This window comes from Gopherus evgoodei, chromosome 1 (assembly GCF_007399415.2).
Source record: "Gopherus evgoodei ecotype Sinaloan lineage chromosome 1, rGopEvg1_v1.p, whole genome shotgun sequence".
Taxonomy (NCBI): Eukaryota; Metazoa; Chordata; order Testudines; family Testudinidae; genus Gopherus; species Gopherus evgoodei.
In genome coordinates, this window is record NC_044322.1 from 79,358,500 (window position 1) to 79,375,310 (window position 16,811).

The 16,811-nt window shown below is 43.4% G+C and overlaps 1 protein-coding gene across 14 annotated transcripts in view; it reads right to left on the bottom strand.

Moving 5' to 3' along the window:
* MYCBP2 (MYC binding protein 2) overlaps positions 1-16,811 on the bottom strand; it is a 463,608-nt gene that overhangs the window by 401,796 nt on the left and 45,001 nt on the right. For all 14 annotated transcript variants that reach the window (XM_030566987.1, XM_030566958.1, XM_030566968.1 and 11 more), the window contains exon 3: positions 9,500-9,715. In XM_030566987.1, coding sequence (XP_030422847.1) covers positions 9,500-9,715 — 216 coding nt within the window. The remainder of the gene's footprint in view (positions 1-9,499; positions 9,716-16,811) is intronic.

The window sequence follows — 16,811 nt, forward strand, 5'->3', positions numbered from 1 at the left end:
GCACTTTGCACTATTAAATTTCATCCCATTTTTATTACTCCAGTTTTCAATATCACACAAATATTGTATGATATTCTTTGTCTCATCCACAAATTATTAGCACATCCCCATGTTATGTGCCATGGTCATTAATAAAAATGTTAAATAAGATTGGTCCCAAGACTGATCCCTGAGGAATTCCACTAGTAACCTCCCTCCAGCCTAACATTTCACTTTCCAGTATGACCCATTATAGTGTCCCCTTCAACCAGTTCCTTATCCACCTTCCCAGACCATATTAATCCCTATTTTGTCCAATTTAACTAATAATTTCCCATGTGGAATGCATTACTGAAAACCACGTAGGTTAGATCTACTGCATTTCCATTGTCTTTAAAAAAAAAAAAAGAGCACGTAGTTAATTTCTCCAAGAAAGATCAGAGTGATCTGGCACAATCTACCTCTTTTAAAACCATGTTGTATTTTATCCTAATTACTATTTACCGTTATGTACTTAACTACTTTCTCTTTCAAAATTTGTTTCAAGACTTTGCATACGACTGAGGTCAAACTAATGGAATCACTTATTTTCCCTTTACTAAAAACGGGCAAAATATAAGCAATTTTCCAGTCACAGGGTACAACTCCAAAGTTTACAGATTAATTAAAATCCTTGCTATGGGACTTGCACTTTTATCTGCCAGTTCCTTTAATATTCTTGGATTGAAATTATATGAGGCCCTCATTTGGTCCCAAGATGTTTCAGTTTAATTTCTGCTTCCATAACCTCATTTCCATTAGCCACCCTGCCACTACTCCTAAGAGCCTTATTATACCCTTATTTAAAACTGAGGCAAAGTGTGCACTTAAATGTTGAGCCACACCTAGATTATCTTTAATATCCACCCCATTCTCAGTGCTTAGCAGTCCCACTTCCTTCCTTGTTTTCTTTTTCTTTATATGTCTAAAGAACCTCTTACTATTGTATTAATTTCCTTTCAAAGGTCCAACTCTGTTTGGCTTTTGGCTGGTCCCACCTTTTCCCTACACTTTCTGACCTCCAAGAGTCATTTTCCTTGCTGATCCATCCCTTCTTCCATTCCTTGTAAGCTTTCTGCTGTTTCTTAATAACCTAAAAGCAGCAATGAGTCCTGTGGCACCTTACAGACTAACAGATGTATTGGAGCAAGAGCTTTCATGGGCGAATACCCACTTCGTCGGATGCATGCTCCAATACATCTGTTAGTCTATAAGGTGCCACAAGACTCTTCGTTGCTTTTACAGATCCAGACTAACACAGCTACCCCTCTGATTCTTAATAACCTGTTTAAGATGCTTGTTCATGCTGTTTGGTCTTCAACTCTTTCCCACAATTTTTTTCCCCTTGCCTGAGATGCAGGCTTCAGATAGTTTCTTCAACTCTGATTTAAATAATTCCAAGCCTCCTCCACATTCAGCTGCTTAAGTTTTTCAGTCCAGTCCACTTCCCTAACAACTTCCCTCAATTTTTTAAAGTTTGCCCTTTTGAAATCAAGGATCCTAGTTGCAGACATTTTTTTTTAAAAATCCTTCCATTTAGTTTCAACTGAATTAACTCATGATCACTTGAACCAAGGTTGTCCTTTAGAACCAGTTCTTCTATGAGTTCCTTAACACTTAACAATATGAAACCTAAAATGGCATCACCTCTTCTTGGTTCATTGAGTACCTGGTGAAAAAAAATCTGTCGGCTATCACATTCAGGAACATCCAGGCCCTACCATTATTAGTAGCATTTGTCCTCCAATCTATATCTGAGAAATTAAAGTCTCCCATAAATACTACTGGAAATTTTATGATTATCTCATTGAAAATATAAAGAAGTCCCTACCCATATATCCAAATCAGATCATGGGGGTCTTTAGCATACCCCAAGCATTATCCCAGTGAAGCCTCTTTTCCATCTTTCTTCACCAATGTGATTCTGACCCAAAGAGATTCCCCATTTTATCCAATCACTTCTAATTTCTGGATCGCCTACTTTACCATTAATATACAATGCTACTCCACCACTTTTACCTGTATTTCTGTCTTTTCTGAACAGAACATACCCTTCAATACCTATATTTCAGCCATGACTACTATTCCACCGTATTTCTGTTATCCCTAGAATATCTAGTTTAACTTCCTGACCCAAGAGTTCTTGTTCATCCATTTTGTCACGCAGGCTCCTTGCATTGGTGTAAAGACATCTTAGTTGTTTCTGCTTGGCTTCACCAAGATTCCTCACACGACTAAGTATAGTCATTCTACTACCAGTATCGCCTGCCTGACTGTTAGTGCCAATATCCCAGACAGTATCTGTTCTCTTGATATCCATTCTCCTATCCTCTGTTGTTCCTTTCTCCATCACTATATCCTCTGTTACTTGATTTTTTCCCCCACTCAGGATTAGAACCAGGCATGGAGATTACAAGAGTATCTCCCAACCATCTCCTGTGAATTCCTAATTTAAAGCACTTTAATCAGTTGTGTCAACCTCCATCTCAGAAGTTTATTTCCCTCCCATGAAAACACTTCTCTGTCTGTGAATGTCTCCCAGTGGACAATTATCTCAAAGCCCTCTATATAGCACCACGGTCTGAGCCATCATAATAATCTTGTCTCACCCTTTACTCTCCTCTTCTAGGGACAGGTAGAATCTCACTGAACATCACATTAGCCTCCATTTCTTTAAGCATCCTTCCCAGCCTCATCTAGTGTTCCTTGAAGCGTCCCCATGAAAATCCAGAAGTATCATTTGTTCACATATGAAGGACAATCAGTGGACTCTCCTCTGCCTGTATTAGGCAGAAAACCTTTCCCATACTGGGTTCTGATATCGCAACATAACTGCCTGGTTATTAGCCACTGTTTCTTCAAGGCAAACAATGGCAAACACTTTTTTTAACCAGTTGCCTCCATCTATTTTCCCCTCCTGCTGGAGGATGTGAAATGCAAATCTCCTCCTCTAGAGCTAATGACTGCTGCCACTACTAACAACTAAGGCTTAGGGCATGAACAAAGGAGAATCTTTTATATAGCAAATAATGTAACTTAGGGTTTTTTGGTTTTGTTTTTTTCAAGAGGTACACTGCATTGCTTTTGCAGGCTGCAACAGTTCACCTACAACTGGAAGAAAGTCTTCACTCCTTGACAGAACACCCAAAACGTAAATACAGAATGGGAGTGTTCTTCCAATGTTATAGATGGAAGTTTTAAAGTCATGGCCATCTTATCTACAAACTTGTGGAATTGTAAAGTGCCCTCAGAACGAGAAGTAGTGATAGCCACCTCAACAATTCATTTGCTGATGAGTCAGTTTCCATTATTGGCTCCAGTTGCTGGTACTCTGAGCTGCAGGCTCTCCTTCTGCTGACTGAATTTCAGGGATCATAAAGTGACAATGCTCTCTGAAGACAGGAGAAGTAGCCAGATCTGGGAAGCTCGGATACAATGGGCAAGCTTTTCCAACAGCGTCTGTGCAATCTCTCTGTGCTGCTGAAACGACACTAATAGGATCATGCATCCTTTGGTGGAACTTGCCAGTAGTAACACCACACAAATTCTAGGAACATCTCATATTCTAGAAAATAAGGCAGCACAAGCCCAAAGTCCAGAAGTACTCTTTCCTGAATGTGAAATCTCAACGGGTCCTCTGAAAGCCTAACTCAATCCAGTTCCTCTGTAGATCGAACAAGCACAGACTGCAGATTCAAAAGACAACTAGAGAAACTAAAGGACTTGGCATGTTTAGCAGAAAAAGGCAACATCATTTCACCGTGTGAGCTCAAAGGTGTTCTTGGGGGCAGCAGGCAAGTCTCTGGGAAAAATGAGATCGCTTATCCCATCTCTTCTGTTTCACAGAAGTCGAAATATGAGAAGGATAATTGGTTGGAGCTTTCATCTTCTCCACTTTACCTAACTGGTCTCGTGGCTCTAGTATGTAACCTGACTGCAGATTTGTGTGGTTAATTTCAACTACCACAGTAACCAATGAAGCTGTGTGAATCGGTGATGATGAAACTACTGATACTTCCAGAGCAAACTTTAGATCAGATGCTGTCCTTAGAACCCATAACTGAGATTTACACAGGGATTTACATCTAATTTTTCAGGTTAGGATCTGATGCCAAAAAAAGCAGATCTGATTAATCTTCTGGATGCAATATGTCCCTGATAACAGAAGCCTGATCTCTTGCCATCATTTTTGGAACCAAAAGACGACTGATAAGAAGGCTTTTCTTGGGGCTCGGCTCTTATCGCAGAAGCCAATGCCAGTGGTGCCTTAGAGGCTTTCACTATCAGATCATATGAATTAAGAACTGCCTGTGCAACAATCATGGAATTCAATTCCAGGACCAAGGCCAGTGTCTTCATTACTGGGCTTCTTAATCCAACTGTGTCCAAAGCAGACACACGTGTTTGTCTCACAGAATCATAGGACTGGAAGGGACCTCGAGAGGTCATCTAGTCCAATCCTCTGCACTCATAGCAGGACTAAGTATTATCTAGATCATTCCTGACAGATGTTTTTCTAACCTGCTCTTAAAAATCTCCAATGATGGAGATTCAACAACCTCCCTAGGCAATTTATTACAGTGATTAACCACTCTGACAGGATGTTTTTCCTAATGTCCAACCTAAACCTTCCTTGCTGCAAGTTAAGCCCATTGCTTTTTCTCCTATCCTCAGAGATTAAGAGGAAAAAATTCTTCTCCCTCCTCTTTGTAACAACTTTTTATGTACTTGAAAACTATTATAAGGCTGAGAGGCAATATCTTTTCCAGACTAAACAAATCCAACTTTTTAATCTTCCCTCACAGAGCATGTTTTCTAGACCTTTATTCATTTTGGTGCCTCTTTTCTGGACTTTCTCCAATTTGTCCACATCTTTCCTGAAATGTGGCCCCCACAACTCGACACAATACCAGCTGAGGCCTAATCAACGCGGAGTAGAGTGGAAGAATTACTTCTTTGTCTTGATTACAACACTCCTTCTAATACATTCCAGAATGATGTTCGCTTTTTTTTTGCAACCATGTTATCCTGTTCATTCATATTTCGCTTGTGGTCCACTATAACCGGCAGATCCCTTTTCGCAGTACTCTTTCCTAGGTAGTCTCTTCCCATTTTGTATATGTGCAACTGATTGTTCCTTCTTAAGTGGAATGCAGTGCATTTGTACTTATTCAATGTCATCCTATTTACTTCAGATCATTTCTCCAGATCATTTTGAATCATAATCCTATTCTTCAAAGCACTTGCAACCCCTCCCAGCTTGGTATCATCCGCAAACTTTATAAGTGTACTCTCTATGCCATTATCTAAATCACTGATGAAGATATTGAACAGAACTGATCCCTGCAGACTCCACTTGTTATGCCCTTCCAGCATGACTGTGAACCACTGATAACTACACTTTCATCATAGAAAGAATATAAAATTCTTCCATCAAGACTAAAAGACACACAGCAGTTTAGGAAAACAGCAAATTTTGCTCCAACATCTATTTACAGGAACCTCCAAAGAATTTTTCTTGCAGATCTACATTTCAAATAGAAGCCTACATAAAACAATTTGGTTTGCTAGTTGGCCTATCAGAGTTCAGAAAACAAAACCAGAGATTTCACTGAGGTTTATTAATGCATCTTGTACAAAAAGCACAATAAATTTCAGCTTGTTTTCAACTACCAGCTTTACTGTCTACTGGAAAAGTATTTTGGATTTAAATTAAAAACAAGCATTCCAGAGGCTTGTCTATACTTAAAATGCTACAGTGGCACAGCTCTTCAGTACAGATATTATCTACAACAGGGGTCAGCAACCTCTGCCATGTGGCTCGCCAGGGTAAGCACCCTGGCAGGCCAGGCCAGTTTGTTCACCTGCCATGTCGGCAGGTTTGGCCGACTACAGCTCCCACTGGCTGCGGTTCACCGTCCCAGGCCAATGGGGGTGGTGGGAAGCCACAGCCAGCATATCCCTTACTGCTTCCCGCAGCCCCCATTGGCCTGGGACAGTGAACCACGGCCAGCAGGAGTCGCAATACGCCGAACCTGCTGATGCGGTAGCAGCAGTCAAGTGGCTCGGCCCACCAGGATACTTACCCTGGCAAGCCACGTGCCAGACGTTGCCAACCCCTGATCTACACCAACAAGAGGAATTCTCCCACCAGTGAAGGTAATCCGCCTCCCTGAGAGGCAGTAGCTAGGTCGACAAAAGAATTCTTCCACTGACCTAGTGCTGTCTACACTGGGACTTCGGTAGGTTTAACTACACCACTCCAGAGTGTGGATTTTTCACACTTGTGAGCAACATAGTTATGGTGATCAAGTTTTCTAGTATAAACTAGACCTCAATCGCAGTCTTAAAAAGCTTAGCATCGGAGGAGCTGTGAAAGTGGAAAAAGTCAAGTATAAAAGTTTTTCTTCCAACTTCCATCCTTCTGACACTTTGACAAACATGGAGATATACCGATCTCATAGAACTGGAAGGGACCCTGAAAGGTCATCAAGTCCAGCAGCTTGCCTTCACTAGCAGGACCAAGTACTGATTTTGCCTCACATCCCTAAGTGGCCCCCTCAAGGATGGAACTCACAGCCATGGGTTTAGCAGGCCAATGCTCAAACCACTGAGCTATTCCATAAAAGATCTTTATCAATATTCTCTATTTAGCCCAGTATCTTATTCAAAGGAATTAAGTCTAGTAATTATTAAAATGAGACTTCAAATCCTCTGCAACAACTCTCCTCATTTATATCAAATTAACAAAAATGCACTCAGTGGCCTATGCCAATCCAGTATTTTATTTTTATATATACACACACACACAAAATATCAAAGCAATTCACCTATTCATGAAGATAACATTTGCAAATGCACTTAAGTGATTTAGGAGTCTAGGTTCCATTTTCAAAAGTGATTTAGGCACGTTGGCTCCTAAATCTTAAGGATTTTCAACAAGACACAGGGCTTATCTACCCAGGGATACTGTGCACCAAGCTATAGTGTGAATCAGCTTGCTTGGACAGTAACTCACCATGTGAACAGTGCTACAGAGCAGTGAAAGTCCACTAAACTGCATCCTTGGACTTTAATTGCACCGTAACACAGTCCATACCACAAGTAATGCACAGCGGTTGGTAATGCACAGGCTGTTCGGTTCCAAATGGTCCATATTTTCAAAGGCACTTTGGTGCCTAATGATGCAGATATATAGCTAAGCAATTTATATGCCTAATTCCAAATTACAATGGAAATCTGGCATATAGGTGTGTAGGTGTTTGTTAAAGCCCCACTAGATGACCAACTGCATTTTTAGGTACCAAAAGAACTGAAAATCTAGTGCCTAGATCACTTCTGAAAATTTTATCCACACTGTTCTAACATTGCCTCACTCTGAAAATATTTCTAGAAACTGCAAATAGTATTTAAAGATGTTAAAACAGCTTGTTTTTTCACATTTACACAGGTAAGCTGTCACTCATACTATTTTGATCAGGTGACAAAGTCAATAAATATGGAATATTCTCTACTTTAAAAAAAAATTACAAATCCCTTCCCTCGCAAGTAAACAATTCAAGGTAGGCAGCATTTACAACTCCACCTTCGGAAGCTATCAACCAAATTTACAAAGAAAACAGGCCCTATGCCTTTATATGGGAATTGCCATACTGGATCAGATTCACAATTCACCTAGCTGCATATCCTGTCTCCAGAAGTGGCCAGCACCCCATACTTCAAAGGAATGTACAAAAAAAAAAAACACACTAGGTATATGTGGGGTCATCCTGCCCCTCAAAGATGTTAACTTAATACTTGTAGTTAAGAGATTGATATATGTCCAAAAACAGAGTTTATTGTCTCCTTCTGTCCTTCATTAGCAGTAACTATTACAAAGTATCCACATAAGCATCCAATCCCTCTGAGCCTTACTAAGTTATTAGGCTTAAAAATCATCCTGTTCCAATTTTCCACAATTTAAGAACTGTGTGAAAAGTATTGGTTTTATCAGTTTTCAATTTACCACTCTTACATTGTGCTGAACGTCAATCCCCTTGGCACTTCTGTTTTGAGACAGGAAGAACAGAAGTTCCCAATCTTTCTTCTATAGGCTCTCTCTTATTTCCTTTCTGACAAACAACAGGTATCTTTATACTCTCTTCACAAATGTTTTTCCATGTCCCTAATCATTTTTGTCCCCTCTAATTCTCAAATATCCTTTTGGATACAGGGTCAGCAGTACTAAAGCCATACTACTGATTTACATAATGGCATTCTGTTTTTCATATTATTCTTCATCCCACTCCTTATGCATCCTAATATTTTGTTTACTTTTTTGACTGAAACTACACATTGAGCAAGCCTTCAATGAGCTGAGATATATAATTAATTTAGAACCCTGTAAAAGTGCATTACTATCACCAATCCTTCCCCTCCAACATGCATTACTTGGCATTTGTCAACACTGAATTTTGTCCGCCATGTTGCCCAATTATGTACTGTGGTTAAGTCCCTCTGAAGTTCACCAAAATCCTCTGGGCTTGCAAGCTAACCTTTCATGACAAAATATCTGTAAACTCAAACAACTGTAAGATTCCTGTTTTCCAGGCAACAATAAGACCAACATAAAAAACGCAATTTTAGTAGTATTTAATTCAACCTTATCATAAGAAGTCACATAAAAAAGAACTATGTGAAGCTGCTCTGCTCAACTCCCTTTGAGCTCACATCAGGGAAGGATGACAGGAAACAATATTAATAGATTACACATATTAAATAAACACTAATTGGTGGGCAAAACAGAATTCACAACAGGCATACTCAATAGCTAAATGGAACTGGTAATTGGACATATGAGGAAATAAAATATGCAGGTAAGAAAAATGATGCAGTTTAACCATTCCCACCAGCTTTTCTTTCTAATATTCCACTACTGAATAGCATCCTATTATACACTCGTAGCAAAATCACTGAAGTCATTAAATTCTAAAAGCTATTATTACTGAAGTATTCTGTCCACAATCTTAATAAAACAGACCGACAATCAATCAATGCCACAAAACATTGCAGCCAAGAGCTAAGCAAGATTTCAAAAAAGAACAAAATATTTATATGGAGGATGAAAATATCCAGTTATATTACATGGAATTGAAAAACTAAATGTTTGGAAGTAATATAAACCCTCATAAATCAGAGAATAAGCCAACTTCTAACTGAGGGAGTTAAAAAGAAATTTCTATGGGTAGCTTATTTCCAAGTGACCACCTCAAAGTTTCTTGCAGTCCTCTGAAACATCTAGTACCCACCACTGTCAGAGAAAATACTTGCCTAGATGGATACTGGTCTGACCTGATATGACAATTACTGTGTTCCTAATAACTTGTCAAAGTAAAAGAATCCAACTGAGAAAGGGTTAAATTAATGTTGATGAATAAAACTGGCAAAGATGTGCCATGTAGACTATGTAATTACACATGAAGAAGTATCCAGGGTCACTTGCCTTTGGAAGCTTGAGGGGGGGCTCTTTGGACTCCTCCTCTTCATCACTATCTGAATCCCCACTTTGCACAGTATTCTTTGAAGCCAAAGTTAAGGATGTTTCTTTTTTCTGCCACTCCAAAACACAATGGCGGACATTGCAGTAAACATTAAAAGCTGAAGGGTTGCTGTGTAATTTGATATCCGGTATGGTTATTGTACTCTCCAAGTTTTCTGTCTGAAAAACAATAAGGTTTTATTTTTGGCTGAAAGTTAATTCTTCATTTATAAAGTGTATTACTTTTCAAATTTCACTGAAGAGAAATATCAAAGTCTCACTATCCCTTTACCCAGACAATGGTAAAAAGTGGGCTAATATTTTATTTTTTCAAATATGGATGACCAGAACTCCATATGGCAGAGAAAAGCAGCACATCATTTATAATACACAGTGATAAGCAAGTTTCACCAGCACGTGTATCTTTCTTTATCATAACCCTAAATAACACACAAGTCTTCAAATTAGGAGATTTTACACTACACCGTATGCTGCATAATCTAGCAATAACAGGAAAACCACATAATAGGATTTCAGAATCAACTAAGACATTTTTGACTTTTTATATTTAAATGTAATTCATACAACACTGACATACATTTGGGAATCTACCTCATGAAAACAAGCAGGAGACCCTGGAGGAGTTTTAACCTAAACAGTGGCACAGAAGAATAAATTTAACACCAAAATGTGATTACGGTCAGAAAGCTGACTGCAGGAAAGGCACATTCATGCTAAGCAGATGAGACCCCTGTATGTGTATTCAAAAAAAAATTTTCTGACAAAATTTCATTTTTACTACTGTGACAAAGTTCCTCCTGTGCCTTGGTGGGTCCTGCGCTTTCTGATGGATTTGCTCACCGCAGAGGTTCACAGCAGCCCTTAGTGAGGATAAAAAAGGTGCTGGGGGAAGGCTATGGGGAAATAGCCCAGGGAGTTGTAGTTATCACACAGCTGCTACAGGAGATGCAGACAGCTGCTATCCACAGGGCCCTGGTCTGGAACCCAGTGTAAAGCCTCCCCCCAGCACTTTCTTTATTGTCACGACAGGACCTTCCTCCTGAAGCCTGATAATGCTTGTTCTCCTCAGTCCTCCAGCAGCATGCCTTCTTACTCCCTGTTCCTTGTGCACCCCTCACTAACTGTTGGAAGGTCCTTTTCAAACCAGGTGTCCTGATTAGCCTGCCTGCCATAATTGATTCTAGTAAGTTCTTAATTGGCTCCAGGGTGACTTAATTAGCTTGCCTGTCTTAACTGGTTCTAGCAGGTTCCTGACTGCTCTAGGGCAGCCCATTCTGGACACTCAGGGAACAGAAAACTATTCATCCAGTGGCCAGTATATTTGCCTTCCACCAGACTTGGTTATCCAAGTCCTGTGGATCCTCCCCTTAGGCTGTGGGGAGGTCCTTTGGCAGGGCTACCGATAAGACCAGACTCCTGCACCCAACAGGTCTGGGTCTGTCACACTAGCTCTTACTCATTAGAGCTGCAGAGCAAATATAAACAGAGGAAAGCCAAAAAATTTTCCTGAGTCATACACTAAACAGAATGTTAACTATGTTCCAACAAATCCTAGAGAAGAGAGACTGATTTTGAGATCTCATTTTGCAACTGCCAAGCCAGAAGTTAAAGCCATCATCATTTTACCAACTAGCTTTGCAAATTTGATATGGAACTCACTGAGACATGAACATGAAAACACACAATGCCAGTTTTCAGAGCATAACTGCTTTTTTAATAAAAATACTTGGAAAAAAAATAGACAAATCTGTTCTGCCCAGATTGTCATGTCTCATTCAAAATAAAACAAGCTCCAGATTCAACACAAAAATGTAATTTCTACAGAATCAGAAAGTTAAATAGCATAAAAATTAATAAAATATATATACACACACACACACTTTCAGAGTTTGTTGCAATGATTTATAAATCAAATATACATTCACCTCAGTTTTCAGCCCTAAAGCTGAATAAACTGGCCTTAATTATACAAATTAAGAGCAATTTACTTCATAAGCAATGCTTCCTCTCTTACTGCAAAACAATTGTAGGGCACATATCAAGGTTCTTCGGAGCATCTTCTGCATAAAGCCTTGTTTACTTCATTAATGTCAAATGTTATTGCAATACAGCTACTGTACAATAAATTTTAACATCTCCATATTTAAACTCATTCTCATTACAATTGCATGTGGCTTTGATCTATATATGTTGCAGTACCCAATCCTCTTTATAACTAGGTGGCCAAGTCATCTTACTTTCATTCAGGCAACTTCAGAAGTCAACCCTTTTAGCACTAGACTAAAGTATTACAGGCTGTTTTCTTGCATCTTTACAAGGAGCTGACCAACTTTCAGAAATTGTCTCGTCCTACTTTCAGTATTAAGCATTATGTTATTTGATAGTTTAGGTTTCAAATCTTAAGTATTCCAACCCATCTGTCCTTCTGCATTGAGCTAACACTGCCTCATTCTGCAGAGATACTCCAACTAGAACCTCATCGATACAGCAGAGAGCTGATGGCAGAGTATTTTCCATGAAAGACCATTCAGTTTGGAGAGGAAGTGTGGTCCAATGGGCTGGGACTTGGAGACTTGAGTTCTAGTCCTGATTCTGCCACTGACCTCCTGTTTTACCATGGGTATATCCCTTCACCTTGTCGTGCCTCTATTTCCCCTCCCACATTCCATCTTGTCTATTTGGACTGTAAGCTCTTTGAGACAAGGAGTGTTTTGTAATGTGTTTGTAGAGTACATAACAAAATGAAGCCCCAACACGTTACTGTGATAAACTTAAATAATTTTAGGAATAATCCACTTGGTCCTAAATTTATTAATCTTGAGGACATACTATAAAAGTCTATCTTTTAGAGCAGGAATTCAGTGCGGGCTAGAGGGCTAGGGGTGCAGCTCTGTTGATAAAATGAAAGATGTTGATTTGGTTGCCATTATCTACATAAAGGTGCTCATATTCATAATCTCTGTATAAACAGCAGCAAAGATGCCAAAAACCAGATATAAGTGAAAAAATGCCACCACACAATTCATTAAAGACCTAATAATTATAATGTCTACGGGGTATGCTAAAAATCACCTATCAAAAATGTTAATAGCCAGACTGGCTCAACAAGGTCTGAAAATGAAGGTTACTTGTAGCCAGAGTTCTTCGAAAGGACTCTGCATATTCATAGTTATGGGTATTGCACCACCTAACCGCACCCAAAAATAAAACCTTCTCCAAGCAGTAACTGTTTGAGCGTTCCTTTGCCCTCTCCTATACCTCCCCTTAGTGTCTCTGGAAGTTCCAAGGCTATGTAAGAGGGTGCAGTTCCCTTTACCACCTCAGATTCCTCCTCTGCAAAAGACAGATGGAAGTGTGACGACGCAGAGTCATCTTGAAGAAAAGACGGTTACTTACCTTTGTAACTGTTGTTCTTCGAGATGTGTTGCTCATATCCATTCCAGTTAGGTGTACGCGCCGCGCGTGCACATTCGTTGGAAAACTTTTACCCTAGCAACTCAGTGGGCCGGCAGGTCGCCCCCTAGAGTGGCGCCACCATGGCGCTTGATATATACTCCTGCCGGCCCACCCGCTCCTCAGTTCCTTCTTGCCGGCTACTCCGACAGTGGGGAAGGAGGGCGGGTGTGGAATGGATATGAGCAACACATCTCGAAGAACAACAGTTACAAAGGTGAGTAACCGTCTTTTCTTCTTCGAGTGATTGCTCATATCCATTCCAGTTAGGTGAATCCCAAGCCTTACAAAGGCGGTGGGGTCGGAGTGAAATGTGGCAGAATAAAACTGCTGAGCCAGAGGCTACAGCCTCTCTTGACTGCTGAACCAGGGCATACTGCGAAGCAAAGGTATGGACCGAGGACCAATGGAGCTTCGCGACAGATCTCGTGGTTAGAAACACGAGCCAGCAAGGCGGCAGATGAAGCCTGAGCCCTGGAGAATGCACGGTGATGTGGCTTGGGGAAATATGAGCCAAATCATAACAAGTGGGGATGTCCGCCATCACCCCAGATGAGATCCTCTGAGAGGAAAACAAGCAAGCCCTCCCTTTGGCCCGCTACCGGGACAGAGCTGGGGCACCTTAGGAAATGGTTCTGTCAGCACAATATAATGCTAGCACTCCACAGATGTCCAAGGAGTGCAACGGTTGTGCCCATTGCGTTGAGCTGTGGGTAACATGAAAGGCCAAAACCACCTTAGGGAGGAAAGCCGGGTGCGGTCATAACTGCACCTTGTCTTTGTGAAACCTAGTGTACGGCGGAACCCCCGTAAGAGCTCTGATCTCAGAGACCCGTCTGGCCAAGACTAGGTTGAGGTCCCAGGTCGGGGCTGGGCGGCGCACCCGAGGGTGCAAGCGCTCCAAGCCCTTGAGGGACCTCGAACCCATAGAGCGTGAGAACACTGAACGTCCATCTTAGCCTGCTGGAAGGTAGAGATGGCTGCTGAGTGTATCCTCAGCGATGATACCGCCAGGTCCTGCCGCTGAAGGCCAGAGGCAGGCCAAATAGAGGGGATCGAGACCTCAGCAGGAGCAAGATCGAGCGAATTGCAGCTGTAAAAGAAACGCTTCCACCTGGCCCGGTACGTTGACCAGGTGGAAGGCTGCCTGTCACCCCGACTCAGGTACGCAGCAGCCACCGTGAGGCGAAGAGGCTGCAGGTCCGAGTGACGAAGCCTGTCGTTGCCCTGAGTGATGAGGTCTGGGCTGACAGGCCGAGCAACGTGGTACGTCAGCGCTGCCTGGACCATTCTGGAGTGATCATGATGATGCGCGCTCTGCCCCTGCGGAGTTTGAGCAGGACCTAATGAACCAGTGGGAACAGTGGGAAGGCATAATGCAGTTGGCCTTTCCACGGCATCAGGAATGCGTCCAAGATCGATTCCGAGGAGAGACCTTGGAAGGAGCAGAACACCTGGCATTTCCTGCTCTCGCGGTGAGCGAACAGGTCTGTGTGAGGAAACATCTCCACTTCCGGAAAGCGGGACGCCTCACATGGGGCAGAGTGATCACTCGTAAGACAGGAAAGACCTGCTGAGTCAAAAAGTTAAGACGTTCCGAACGCCTGGGAGAAAGGACGTCGCCAGCTCCATCGAGTGGGCCATGCAAAAGACCCGGAAATGGATGGCCTCCTGACAAAAAAGGGGGGAGGACTATGACCCCCCTGAATACTTATGAAGCACCTGGCCGTTGTGTTGGCTGTAAACACCGAGATACCACGGCCTCGCAGCTGCCGCTGGAACCCCTGGCATGCCAGGCGGACTACTCTCATTTTTGGGGCATTGATGAGGAATGCCAGCTCCCTAGAAGACCAAAGGCCTTAAGCTCGGAGGTGACCATGAGCACTCGAGCAGAGAGATGAGGCGTCCGCCGTCAGGGGCAGTGAGGGCTGGGGCGGATGAAACCGCATCCCTGTCCACACCAAGGAGGGAGTTAGCCACCACTCTAGGGAGCCTAAGGCGTTCGAGGGAACGGTGACTACCATGACCATTGGCTCCCTGTCCAAGCGGTACGCCGAGGTGGGCCGGACTTGGAGAGGACGGAGGCGGAGCTTGGCGTGTTTGGTTACAAACTTGCGGGCAACCATGGACCCAGGAGACTGAGACAAGAACGAGCTGAGGTCGTTGGGAAAGCCTTCAGACCTCAGATGATTGTTGCCATCGCCTAAAATCGCAGTTGTGATAAGCAGGCTCCGGCTAGGTAGGAGACCAGGATAGCCCCTAGGAAGCCCAACCTCTGCGTGGGAACCAGAGTGGATTGCTCTATAGTAAACAGCAGGCCTTGACCGGTGAATAAGACCGTGACGATGCCCACGCGCTGAGTGGTTTGTGTCTCAGAGTCTCCTCAGATAAGCGAATCGTCCAGATACGGAAAAACGCATATCCGACATCAGCGACGGTAGGCAGCGACTATGGCCGTAAACCGGGAGTATTGACCGTTGGCTATAAAGCGGAGGCATCTCCCGTGCGGAGGGAAGATGGCATTGCGAAAGTACGCGTCCTTCATATCCAGGGCGGCATAGTAGCCCCCAGGAGGCAAGGATGGAATAATGGTTCCCAGGGATACCATGCAGAACTTCAACCTTATCCTAAACCGGTTGAGTCCGTGCAGGACCAGGAAGGTCTGAGACCTGTGTTCGAGTGGGGGACTAGGGCATAATGGGAGTAAAACCCCTTACCCCTTTCGTCCGCTGAAGGGGGACAGGGCTGGAGCAAATTAAAGGTGGTACCTATGCTCCATCGTGCGCAGGACCCAGCGATCTGAAAGTAACTGGGGCCATGCCAGGAGAAAGCGGGATCGGGATCCCATCCTGTGACTGGTACACCGCCCTCAGGCGAACCTTGGAAGGTCCGTCTTTGGTCCCAGTGGTAATTGCGAGGGACCTTGACTTTGGCTCTTTAGGGGTCCTGACGTTCGTCTGCGACCACCTTGGCCTTGCCGTTTGCCAGAGTTCTGCCTCTGGCTAGGCACAGAGTATGGCGGCTGGGGACAGAAAGGCCTGCGTTTGGTCGCTGGCGTATACATGCTGAGACGCATTAGGACCCTATTGTCCATCAGACTTTGCAGTCTGGGGCTGTCTCTGCCGCAAAGATGCCTTTACCAACAAAGGGTAAATCCTGAATGGCATACTGCAGCTCCGGCCGGAGGTTTAAAACCTGAAGCCATGAAATGCACCTCATGGCGACACCCAAGGCCAGAGTGCTGGCCGCAGAGTCTGCTGCGTCCAACGAGGCCTGGAGGGACGCTCTGGGAACCTTCTTTCCCCCGTCCTCCAAGACGGCAGCGAACTCCAGGTGGGAGTTTTGAGGGAGAAACTCCTTCACCCAGGTGCTATAATTATCGCAGCTAAGCAAGGCTTGTTGCTTTGCTACCCAGAGCTGCAGGGCCCCTACAGAGTACACCTGGCGGCCAAGCAGGTTCATTCGCCAAGCCTCTTTCTGCTTCTGGGCTGGCGCCCGCTGGCCATCATATCAGGATCGTGGTCCTGAGCATAAAATCTGCGCATATGGGATGACACGGATGCGTGTCCGGACGGCCATGGAGGTACTAAAAGAAGGCACAGGCAGAGTCTCTGACTCATTCGGACCTTGCCCAACTCGGCACCGGGGACCGGCATCGGGAGGCGTATCGGTACCTGGAACGAGATCCAGACCCGCAACCAGAACGGTGTCGGGAGGTCGACCGAGATCTCGAGGCTCGGGGAAAGGCTACAGGAGTCAAGGTACCTGCCCCGGTGCCAGGAGTCGGAACGGTGCCGATAGC